The sequence below is a fragment of the Capra hircus genome, chromosome 16, assembly GCF_001704415.2.
Source record: "Capra hircus breed San Clemente chromosome 16, ASM170441v1, whole genome shotgun sequence".
Classification (NCBI taxonomy): Eukaryota; Metazoa; Chordata; class Mammalia; order Artiodactyla; family Bovidae; genus Capra; species Capra hircus.
The window spans coordinates 34,670,037-34,682,477 of NC_030823.1; the positions used below are offsets into that span (position 1 = coordinate 34,670,037).

At 37.9% G+C, this 12,441-nt stretch overlaps 1 protein-coding gene across 1 annotated transcript; it reads left to right on the top strand.

Annotated features, from left to right (window-relative positions):
• On the top strand, positions 6,379-10,143 carry LOC102190717 (lymphotactin). The gene is made up of 3 exons (XM_005690611.3): positions 6,379-6,580; positions 8,541-8,655; positions 9,872-10,143. Exons 1-3 carry the CDS (start codon positions 6,520-6,522, stop codon positions 10,032-10,034), a joined length of 339 nt encoding a protein of 112 aa, XP_005690668.1. The 5' UTR covers positions 6,379-6,519; the 3' UTR covers positions 10,035-10,143.

Consider the following 12,441-nt stretch of genomic DNA (forward strand, 5'->3'; position numbering starts at 1 on the left):
GCGGGATTTGGGTGAATTTTCCTTAATTTTTTTTCTATAGCGTCTGAGTTTTTAAACAATAATTGTGTTGTTTATCAGAAAAATATAACAAAACTATTTAAAATAGGGAAAAAAGCTAATTATAATATGTGAAAAATTGCACTGGAAGTATGTTTCAAATAATAACAATTGTAGTCATCTTCATTTTATTTTTAAAAATTATTGGTTGGAGTATAAGTTATTTACAACACTGTGTTAGTTTCAGTCGTATAGCAAATGAATCAATTATATATACAAAACACCTTTTATTTTTTTTCAGATTCTCTCCCCATATAGGATATTACAGAGGATTGAGTAGAGTCTCCTGCACTATACAATAGGTCTTTATTACCTATTTTATATAAAATAGTGTGTGTATGTCAATCCCAGTCTCCCTATTTATACCAACTCTTTGCGACCCCATGAATTATACAGTCCATGGAATTTTCCAAGCCAGAGTGCTCGAGTGGGTAGCCATTTCCTTCTCAAGGGGATCTTCCCAACCCAGGGAATCAAACCCAGGTCTCCCACATTACAGATGGATTCTTTACCAGCTGAGCCACCAAGGAAGCCCAAGAATACTGGAGTTGGCTTATTCCTTCTCCCGGGGATCTTCCCAAGCCAGGAATCAAACTGAGGTCTCCTGCATTGCAGGTGGATTCTTTGCAGCTGAGCTACCAGGGAAGGCCAACGTTCCCCAATTCCCTCATCAAAACCATTAATTTGTTTTCTACATCCAATACTCTACTTCTGTTTTGTAAATAAGTTCATTTGTACTTGAGAAAAAATTTCCGTACATCGCCAATAGCATTTGATATTTGTCTTTCTGGGTATGACGTACTTTACTCAGTATGAACATCTCTAGATCCACTTGTGTTGCTACAAGTGGATAGCATTCATTCTCCTAAGGTTCCATTTTTTTTAAAGGACAAAAATGAATGAAAGAAAACAAAGAACAAAATAATATCTTTAATTCTTGTCCCTTTTTTAGTGCCAGGCATTATCCTAGACTCTGAGGAAATAAAAAAGATAAACAATTCCAGGAAAAAGGTGCATAATAAAAAAAAAAGTAAATTCTTGTCATATTAGAAGGTGCTAGGTCCTATTAATAAAAGTAGATCAGCAATGAGAAATCAAGTGAGACCAGAATTGGTATATGTGTATAGTTTTAAACTGGATGGTCAGGGAAAGCCACAATGAGAAAGAAATACTTGAGCAAAATATTGAAGGTGTTGAGGGAATGAGCCTTGCTTATGTCCAAGGGAAGAAAATACCAGGTGAAGTAACTAGCAAGTGAAAAGACTTAAAGGCAGGAGCATCCTGACATGTCTGAGAAACAACAGGGAGATCACTGTGACTGCAGTGAAACACCAAGGTGGGGAGAGCAACAGAAGATGCTGTCAGAGAGTAAATGGGAGATGGGAGCATAGATTCTGGAGGTACTTGCAAACGCTTGTAAATGTGCTATATATTTAGTCTTTACAGTTGTTATATCCTCGCAACAAACTGACCCTTTTATCATTATATAAAATCATTCTGTCCCTTTGTTATGGTTTTTGACCTAAACTCTACTTTGTCTGATATAACTATAGCTACTCCTGTTGCCTTTTGGTTTCCACTTTCATGGGATATCTTCTATTCCCTTGTTCCAACTGATGTGTGCCCTTAAAGATGAAGTGAGTCTATTGTAGGCAGTGTGTACTTGTACCGTTTTTTGGAAAAAAAATCCATTTAGTCATTCCATGCCTTTTGATTGGAAAATTTAATCCATCTACATTTAAAGTAATTATTGATACATCAGGACTTACTGTGTGCCTGCGCAGATAGTTGCTCAGTTGTGTCTGATTCTTTGTAACCCTTTGGACCATAGCCCGCCAGGCTCCTCTGTCCATGGGATTTTTCAGGCAAGAATACTGGGGTGGGTAGCTATTTCCTCCTCTGGGGGATCTTCCCTACCCAAGGATCAAAGCCTCGTTTCCTGCATCTCCTGCATTGCAGGTGTATTCTTTACTGTGTTCAAGCCTATGTTCAACAATACATAGGGGGTAAAAAGACTTTGGAGTTCACTCATGAAAATACATTCCATTGGAATTTTGAGCAGAAAAGTAGCGTATTACTCACATTTTGAAATGATCACATTTGTCAGATTGTAAATTTGCCAAAAGAAAATGAGGGTGGAAAAAAGAAATTGATTTTGGAGGCTATTCCATGAATCCACCAATCCAGGTGAAAATTTATGGGTGCTTAGACTTGAATTCCTAGGGGTAATGAGAAAGGCTTAAATTCTATTTTGAAGACAGAAAGACAACAGTATTTTCTGACAGAATTGGTGGGATTTGTAGGAGAAAGAGGAGGCAAAGATGAGAGAAATTTTTGCTATTATCTTTCAACTGGTTGTCAATCAATGTCCAAACATTAACAGATTATACCTATTTTGTACTAGGTTTCCAATTTTTATTGATTGCTTAATTATTCTCCATCAGAGACTAGTGTATGCTTTGAAAAACTTGAAACATTCTCAGAGATTAAGAAACTCTATTTCAATATGCTAAGTAAGAATTCAGTCATGGGTCAAATTTTCTATATTATTATAAACATGAGAGGAAGATATAGGCACAATATTCTGGCACAATGTTTAGGCACAATGTTTTTACGTAATGTTAAATCATTTTAATTCTGGTCTTTTGAAAAGAGCTCTTTTATTCACAGACCATTTAGTGAACGACCACTATATAGCAGACATTCCACTAGTAGACAGACCTGAGGCAAACTGCCCGCTTTCAAGGAGCCTGCCATCTGGTAGGAGATATAGGAATGAAACCGAGTGGAGAATAAAATGAAATTAGTGGCTAGGAAGTTCCAAGACAGCATAGAAGGAGACACAGATAAAGGTATATAGAGAATTCAGGAAAACTTGTAGGAAGAGGAGGAACTTACACATAATTATATAGGGATATGAAATGGGCATTCCAGATGAAGGAAACAATAAGTGGGGAGCAGAAAAGAGGATGGCCCATTTGGCTGATTAAACAGACATTTGTTAAGTCTAGAGGTTTAGGAGCAAAAGGATGAGTGGTGAAAGATGAGTCTTTTTTTTTTAACTTTATTTTACTTTACAATACTGTATTGCTTTCGTCATACATTGACATGAATCCACCACGGGTGTATACAAGCTCCCAATCCTGAATCCCCCTCCCATCTCCCACCCCATATCATCTCTCTGGATCATCCCCATGCACCAGGCCCAAGCATCCTGTATCCTGTATTGAACACAGACTGGCACTTCGTTTCTTACATGATAGTATACATGTTTCAATGCCATTCTCCCAAATCATCCCACCCTCTCCCTCTCCCTCAGAGTCCAAAAGTCCTTTCTATACATCTGTGTCTCTTTTGCTGTCTCGCATACAGGGTCATCATTACCATCTTTCTAAATTCCGTATATATGTGTCAGTATACTGTATTGGTGTTTTTCTTTCTGGCTTACTTCACTCTGTATAATCGGCTCCAGTTTCATCCATCTCATTAGAACTGATTCAAATGTATTCTTTTTAATGGCTGAGTAATACTCCATTGTGTATATGTACCACAGCTTTCTTATCCATTCATCTCCTGATGGACATCTAGGTTGTTTCCATGTCCTCGCTGTTATAAACAGTGCTGCGATGAACATTGGGGCACATGTGTCTCTTTCAATTCTGGTTTCCTCGGTGTGTATGCCCAGAAGTGGGATTGCTGGGTCATAAGGCAGCTCTATTTGCAATTTTTTAAGGAATCTCCACACTGTTCTCCATAGTGGCTGTACTAGTTTGCGTTCCCACCAACAGTGTAAGAGGGTTCCCTTTTCTCCACACCCTCTCCAGCATTTATTGCTTGTAGACTTTTGGATCGCAGCCATTCTGACTGGTGTGAAGTGGTACCTCATTGTGGTCTTGATTTGCATTTCTCTGATAATGAGTGATGTTGAGCATCTTTTCTTGTGTTTGTTAGCCATCCATATGTCTTCTTTGGAGAAATGCCTATTTAGTTCTTTGGCCCATTTTTTGATTGGGTCGTTTATTTTTCTGGAGTTGAGCTGCGTAAGTTGCTTGTATATTTCTGAGATTAGTTGTTTGTCAGTTGCTTCATTTGCTATTGTTTTCTCCCATTCTGAAGGCTGTCTTTTCACCTTACTTATAGTTTCCTTTGTCCTGCAGAAGCTTTTAAAGGAAAAGCAGTGTTAAATCTTGAACACTTTTATATAAGACAATATGAGATTTGAAATGAATCCTGTAGGCAGTAGGAATTAGCAAAGTCCTCAGCAGGAAGACAATTTGATTAGATCAAAGCTTTAGAATGATTATTCAGGTTATACTGAGAACAGATTGGAAAGGGAGGAGACCCAAACCTGGGGAATCAGTTGGTCCACTGCAGTGGTCCTAACAAGGAAAGGTGAGGTCCTACCTTGAACAGTGCAGAGAGAGAGAACACATACAGGAGCTACTTAGAAGGCATACTTAGTACAGCTTGGTTGAGAAAAACATATGGGTGGCTAGAAATGAGTCTAAGACAATCTCAGTAATCTGTATTTGGAAACTGACTAGAAGATAAAACCCTATTCAGTGTTACAGAGTAATAGGAAGAGAAGCATTTTGAGTAGCAAGATGTGTTCAGAATTTGAGGACTGATGGTAGCCAGGTGGCAATAACTATTCTGAATAAAGTTTGACTGGAAAATTAAATGCCATTGATGAAAAATATCTTAAAATTTAACTTAAAATTTTATAGAAATATAGGAATTTGTTTTCATTTCACTAATAGCAATGGCAAAAGCTTTTAGCTATACATATATTTCATAAGAATGTTATTTTCATATCCCTGAATAGTAATGACAAGACCTTTTAGCGTCACACATAATTAATATATGCATTTTATAGATACCTATTAAACAAAACAAGACAAAACCCCCAAACAACAAATTGAGTGCTTTCAACAAATCAGAAAGATTATATTGAAACTGATACAGTCAAATGCTGCTAGAAGCATTGGAAATTGAAATGACATTTTGGGAAGACCATGTCAATATGTTGCAAGAGTTATAAAGATGATCATGGGATTTTGCCTGGTAATCCTACTCCTGGTTATTAAAAGGAATTTATTCAGTGTATATTAATGAAAATTTACCTTATAGATATAGTCTACATGACAATAAGTTATAAGGGAATAATTTAATGTGTGTGCATGTGTGTTTGTTGTTGTTGTTAAGTCTCTAAGTCGTGTTCAACTTTTTTGTGACTCCATGGACTATAGCTGGCCAGACTCCTCTGTTCATGGGATTTCCTAGGCAAGAATGCTGAAGTGGATTGCCATTCCTTTCCTCAGGGAATCTTCCTGACCCAGGGATCTAACCCATATCTCTTGCTTGGCAGGCAGGTTCTTTACCACTCAACCACCAGGGAAGTCTTTTTGTATGAATTTACACAGTAGAAATCTGAAGACTATGAAGAAACATGGGAGGATATTTACATTGCCGTGAAAATATCAGTATTTGTAACTGTCACAATTATCCAAACATATGTATACCAATAGAGACTCATTGAAAAACATTAAAAATAAAAACAATCTGAATGGTAATATTATAATTTTGTTTTACTTTTTTTAAAAATAAAGTTTGTCAGGACAAATTTTCAAAATCTTTTTTAAAAGGTATATATAGTAAACTACAATAAAGAAAACCTGTGAATATAAACAGGCTACAAACACTCTTATTTAATTGTTTCTTGGCATGTGGGAAGAGTGGAGTAATAAAGGGGATCAGTTGAATGGCAACACAGGAAAGAAAAGAGAAGAAAAAGAAGACAGAGGAATGAGAAGCTCAAAGCAGCAGTCTTACTTTGGCTCCCCAAGGAGTCACCAAGGATGGTGGTGGTGATTTAGTACCAAGTCGTGTCCAACTTTTGCAGCCCCATGGACTGTATATAGCCTGCCAGGCTCCTCTGTCCATGGGATTCTCCAGGCAAGAATACAGGAGTGGGCTGCCATTTCCTTCTCCCCAAGGGTGGTACCCCAGGCATATTATCCAGCGGTGGAAGCCTCGTGTCACAGCGAATGCTGCATGAGCTGGTGGAGGAACGGGACCACAGTGACCACCCCGCCCCTTTCCTTTACACCATGTCCTGGCTGGGCCATGACACCGACATGGAGGGGAGGTTTGAATCTAGACTGGTGGCAGGAGATGAGACAGCTACATTTCTTTTGTACACACATAAGGTTTCACTAACACTTTAACCACAGGAGGAGGAGAAAAGGCCACAAGATGTGAGGTTAGCATGAGTGGGGACAAAGGAACTTTTTTTCAAACTAAGAAAGCACCAGTATTGCAAAGACTTTCCGTGATTCCACACCCACCTTGAAAGTCCCCCTCTCAACATAGGAAGTAGGCTGACCACTGGGGGGGATAAAAGAGACTCAGAGGAGCCAAGGTCCTCAGCCTCTTGCTGCACAGCTCAGTGGGACCTCAGCCATGAAACTTCTCATCCTGACCTGCCTGGTGATCTGCAGTCTCGCTGCATACACTGTGGAAGGTGAGTCAAAGGTTATTTATGAGATAAGGAACATCTAGGTGTACAGGCAGTGGCCAGGCATTTTGATATTGACTCAGGTTTTGAATGGAGTAAATTACTTTCTCCAAGCTAAGCCTCAGTCTTTCTGTGCACAAAATGGGTATAATTTGACACTAGAGGACTTTGTAGATTTTGAAGATAGAACTTCATTACAGTCTGGGCTCCTGTTTTTCACAACTAGGTAATCTGGGGTAAATTTCTTAACCTCTCTGGGCCTAGGTTTAATTATCTTTAAGATAAATGTAATAACTAATTTGCTTACCTACAATTAAAATGAAATACATCTTATGATCATTTATCAGATTTCCAGGCAAATACTAATTTGTTTATTAATGTTAGGTGCAGCATAATGAAAACAATTGTATATACTTTTGAAGCTTTTGCCTATCTAGTATTGATAAATTAAAAAACATTTACCTCTTTGCTGTTCACCTAAAATTATCATAACGTTAATTTGTTATACCCCAATACAAAATAAAAAGTTCAAAAAATAGAAATAGATATACCAGGGATTAAATAATGTGTTTGTTCAATAAAAATAACTACCCCATATCTCAAAAAAAATGCTTAAAAATGTAAAGCATTCATGATGGGGGAGTGAGCTAGAGGGTATATGTTCTGAAGCAAATCAATGTTTTGTATTAAAACAGAATTGACTGGAAGCTCATGACCTCATATCTAGGAAATCAATTTTTACCTTTTAAGTGTGTAGGAGAGAATATTATTATTGCTATGAATGTTGTTCTCACTTGTGATAAATTTCTTGAGTTTATAAAAGACCATAAGTACTAACAAATATCAATGACTTATATACAATCAATTAAACTTACAAGACATATCCAGATGAGATTTAGTTACACTGAGAGTTTCCTGAACATTTTACACATACTTATTAAAAGATCATTTTTTTTCCCAGCTGGTAGGAGTGTATTTTTCCTTATGTCTCTGACAAGAGGGAATATCCTTTGATTATAAATAACTCAGTTAACTCGCCTTTCAACCTCTTAATCTGCAGCCTTCTTACTTAGACTAGAATAGATCATGTATCTGCCAGGGTGCCCATAAATAGAGATGGCACTGTTTGGAACCCCCTTGAAATTGGGCCCTGAATAAAAAAATATTGTTGAAATGGAAAAGTTTTACCAAGTGTTGTCTAAACCATGGCCAGCTGACATTTTCCTGGAAAAATAGGCTGCCGTATGATGGAAACCATGAATGAATAGGGGAATGAAGACTGATGAGAATTGCAGTCATTTGAGTATTTCCCTTTCACTGGGTTCAGAAAACATTTAGCATTAAAAATAAATTGGCAAATATAGAGGGTAAAGAATGTGATATTGAGTGATGGAAAGAGGAGATGAAGAGCAATGTTAGTGAACACCTGCTTAGTGTCATGATTATAAAAATCTTCTGATTTCAGCAACACTACATCAGAAAGCTCAGATTTGATCATTATCGACTAATATTTCAGATGCTTTTTGGATTAATCTTTCTCAGAGAAATATTCTGTTAGAATATTTGCTTCCCTGAGAAACAAATACCAGTCTCTTCATCTTAGGAGACAATAGGCACACAGAAACCTTCATTAGATTTTAGCAAATCTGTAACATTATTAACCCTCCATGTTACTTTCCTTTCTCCAATGTAAGATGTTCTCAAAACTGAAAAATTTAATCTCCTTTTAGCCCTTCTATTGGGGATAAGAACTTTATGAACTACTTCCTTTATAACTTTCACATTTTAACATTTAAAATAACACCTTTAGTGATTCAGTCAAAAATGAGCTACCTCTCCCATGTTTAATATTGACTGTCCAAACTGCTCTTTATCAGGTCACTCTTTGTTATTTGATTGATGACACTCTAACATTTATATTATTAAAAATTACATTTTATTTTTGTTTGCTTGGTTTTCTGTATAGGTGTGGGGAGTGAAGTTCTAGAAAAGAGCATCTGTGTGAGTCTGACTACACAGCGACTGCCAGTTAAAAACATCAAGACCTACACCATCAAGGAGGGCTCCATGAAAGCAGTGATGTGAGTTTCTCTCCCCAAAGCTGGGCTTGATGGAACACAGTGTGCAGAAATGCCACCCTCCTTGGGAAAAATAAGTTAACAAGGAGGAAGACCTCAACCTAGCCAACAGTCCTTTTGTTTTTCCATATTAACCAAGTCTTTGTGTAGCCCCAAACAATGATGATGACAAAAAAATTGGCAACCAAGTGAAGACTGTCACCCTCCTTTCTGATTTATCTTAACAGAATAATTGGGCTGGGAACCAGATGAATAATGTGCTTGGTCTTGAGGGTTACGTCTAGAGATGTTCAGGTCAGATCAGGATTTGAGCACAGCCTCACTGGTGTGGGATGCCTCCCTTCCCATCCACCCACACCCCTGCCTTTCTCTTCCTTTTTGGTGTTCTGGAGTAGAATGCCATATTTTATCAGTTGCCACATCTCAAGGAATAGTGTCAACAATTAGCCTACATGGTACCATTCTCTTTCCAGTATTTCATTTTTAAAATAGCAACACTTCCCAAAATATAATTACAACTTTACCACCAAAAATATGATGAAGAATCCACTCTTTGCCCAGAAAATAAGATGAATGTGTTTAGATTTCAAAAAGAAGATGACACGTAGTAAATAACCTGCTGCTGCTGCTGCTGCTGCTTAATCGCTTCAGTCGTGTCCGACTCTGTGTGACCCCATAGACGGCAGCCCACCAGGCTTCCCTGTCTCTGGGATTCTCCAGGCAAGAACACTGGAGTGGGTCGCCATTTCCTTCTCCAATGCATGAAAGTGAAAAGTCAAAGTGAAGTCGCTCAGTCATGTCTGACTCTTAGCGACCTCATGGACTGCAGCCCACCAGGCTTCTCCATCCATGGGATTTTCCAGGCAAGAGTACTGGAGTGGGGTGCCATTGCCTTCTCCAATAACCTAGATGGCTTCAAATGTCTAGTTTAATTGCATCATTTGGTAGCAATGATGAGAAAAGTAACTTGCACAAAATTCTGAACAAGGAATCTGGGTATTATCTGGAGCTATTTTTTCTTCATGGAAAAAATAGATTGCAGAAGAAAGATTTTCACTGAGGATCTAATGGAATCTAATTTTCATTCCAAATCTATCTGGAATACTGATTTGTCCAGTCGTTTCTGCACAAGATCTCTTTTATAAAATCTGATCTTAACTTTTGGACCCAAGGCTTTGAAGATATGACTAATTTTGCCTATCTTTTCCTTGCATTGCAGATTCATTACCAGACGTGGCCTTAAAGTCTGTGCTGATCCCCATGTTGAATGGGTGAAAAAAGCCGTCCGAACAATAGACAAGTCCACCAGGAGAAATGTGAGCCAGAGCAAGCCTACAGAAGCCCAGCAATCCCCCAAAACAGCTGTGACCCTGACTGGGTAGTGACCTTCCAGCACCTTGTCCCCTCCCTAGCCAGCCACCTCATTTCCCTTTAAAGCTCATGGACTTATTACATTATATTCATCTTTTATAAACGTGCTGCATGAGTCTATTTTCTTAGATTTTTATTTTTTTATGTCCTTCATATTCATACAGATGCTCTAATTAATAAATATTTATTATTAAGAATATTCCCAAAGTGTATTCATTACATATTAGGGAAGGTAATACATCATTTGTGTCCCTTTTCTGTTATAATTGTACTTCCTGTTGATAGCATCCATAATGGGAGAGATTATGGTCAGTGTTTATCAGAGATGAAAGCTATATTCATCATTTTTAGGCTCTATCATGAAATGATTCTCTACACATGAGTCATAGGTGGCAACTGTAACAATGACAGTTTTAGCTCTATTTAAACCTGTCTTCATAATGGAGTGCTATTTTTATGGATTAAATGGAAAAACTATCCAACTGCTACTGGTTCCCCATTATGAGGATTCACTACTCAAAAAGAAGCTTCATCAAGTTTGATCTTGAGCGCATTCTCATATTTCTGTGTTTCATTTGATCTATAAAGGAAAGAAAGAACAGGAAAAGACACAGCTTGTCAATTCTTTCATTTGTCACAGTAGCAAAGATCATACTTTTAATTAAAAGATACTTTATTCAAACAAAAACCAATTCTTCCCAAATTGGGCAATGAGCTTACGGCCTTTCTGTGATTTTCACTATTGTCACTACTCTAGTTATCAACACACCATGCTTTTTTCCTTTTGGCCAGTAAGTTTTTAGTATCCCAACACTGTCACTTGGAACATTTGTTGAATACGATCACAATTTGCATTAAAGCTTTAAAAGTTTTAATGAACATTACTTCATCTACTCACTAAACATCTCAGATTCATGCCCTCCCATATTCTCATTAAATTGTTCATTTGATTCATGTTTATGATTCCATTATTCAAGTAGCTGATAGTTTATACATCCACTTCTATCTAACTTTAAATAGTTAAGAAACTGATCAATCCTTGATGATTTCAAAGGAAGGGAAGGAATTAACTGTTCTTTAGTCCTAAGGGGACAACCAGCAATACCGATTATTTTCAGAGGGTAACAAACTGAGGGCATTTGGGAGGAATCAAATCACGTCTAGTCATAGTCATCCAACTATTCACCAGAGAGGAAATGATTAAAACATTGCCTCTTAGCCAAGAGTGGATTATCTGTCATTTCTCACTGCTATTTGTTTACAATAATGTTCAAAACTGGTCTTAAAGGAAACATAAAGAAAAAAAACACCTGTTTTATGAGGGGCGAAACCTAGCAAATCTCAGAAGATGAAAGAAATGTTTCCTGATTGAACATGTACTTGAATTTCTCAAATGTCTCCCAAGTGCTAGAAATTTTCAGTTCAGTTCAGTCGCTCAGTTGTGTCTGAGTCTTTGTGACCCCATGGACTGCAGCATGCCAGGCCTTGTCCAACACCAACACCCAGAGCCTACTCAAACTCATGTCTATTGTGTTGGTGATTCCATCCAACCATCTCATCCTCTGTCATCCCCTTCTCCTCCCACCTTCAATTTTTCCCAGCATTAGGGTCTTTTCCAATGAGTCAGTTCTTTGCATCAGGTGGCCAAAGTATTGGAGTTTCAGCTTCAGCATTAGTCCTTCCAATGAATATTCAGGACTGATCTCCTTTAGGATGGACTGGTTGGATATCCTTGCAGTCCAAGGGACTCTCAAGAGTCTTTTCCAACACCACGGTTCAAAAGCATCAATTCTTTGGCACTTGGCTTTCTTTATAGTCCAACTCTGACATCCATACATGAGTACTGGAAAAACCATAGCTTTAACTAGGTGGACCTTTGTTGATAAAGTAATGTCCCTGCTTTTTTATATGCTGTCTAGGTTGGTCATAGCTTTTCTTCCGAGGAGTAAGCATCTTTTAATTTCATGGCTTCAGTCACCATCTGCAGTGATCTTGGAGCCTAAAAAATCAAGTCTCTCACTGTTTCCAATGTTTCCCCATCTATTTGCCATGAAGTGATGGGACCAGATGCCATGATCTTCGTTTTCTGAATGTTGAGTTTTAAGCCAACTTTTTCACTCTCCTCTTTCACTTTCATCAAGAGGTGCTTTAGTTCTTCTTCACTTTCTGCCATAAGGGTGGTGTCATCTGCATATCTGAGGTTATTGATATTTCTCCCAGCAATCTTGATTCCAGCTTGCGCTTCATCCAGCCCGGCATTTGCATGATGTACTCTGCAAGAGGTTTTCAAGAGAATTAATAATACAAGTGGAAGAGTATAGGTTTACACATCTTGTGATTGCATTATCTAAGGTCATAGGTGATGCTAGAGGTTTCAACCCAACAGTGCACATAACTTTTAACTAATTGACTGGATGT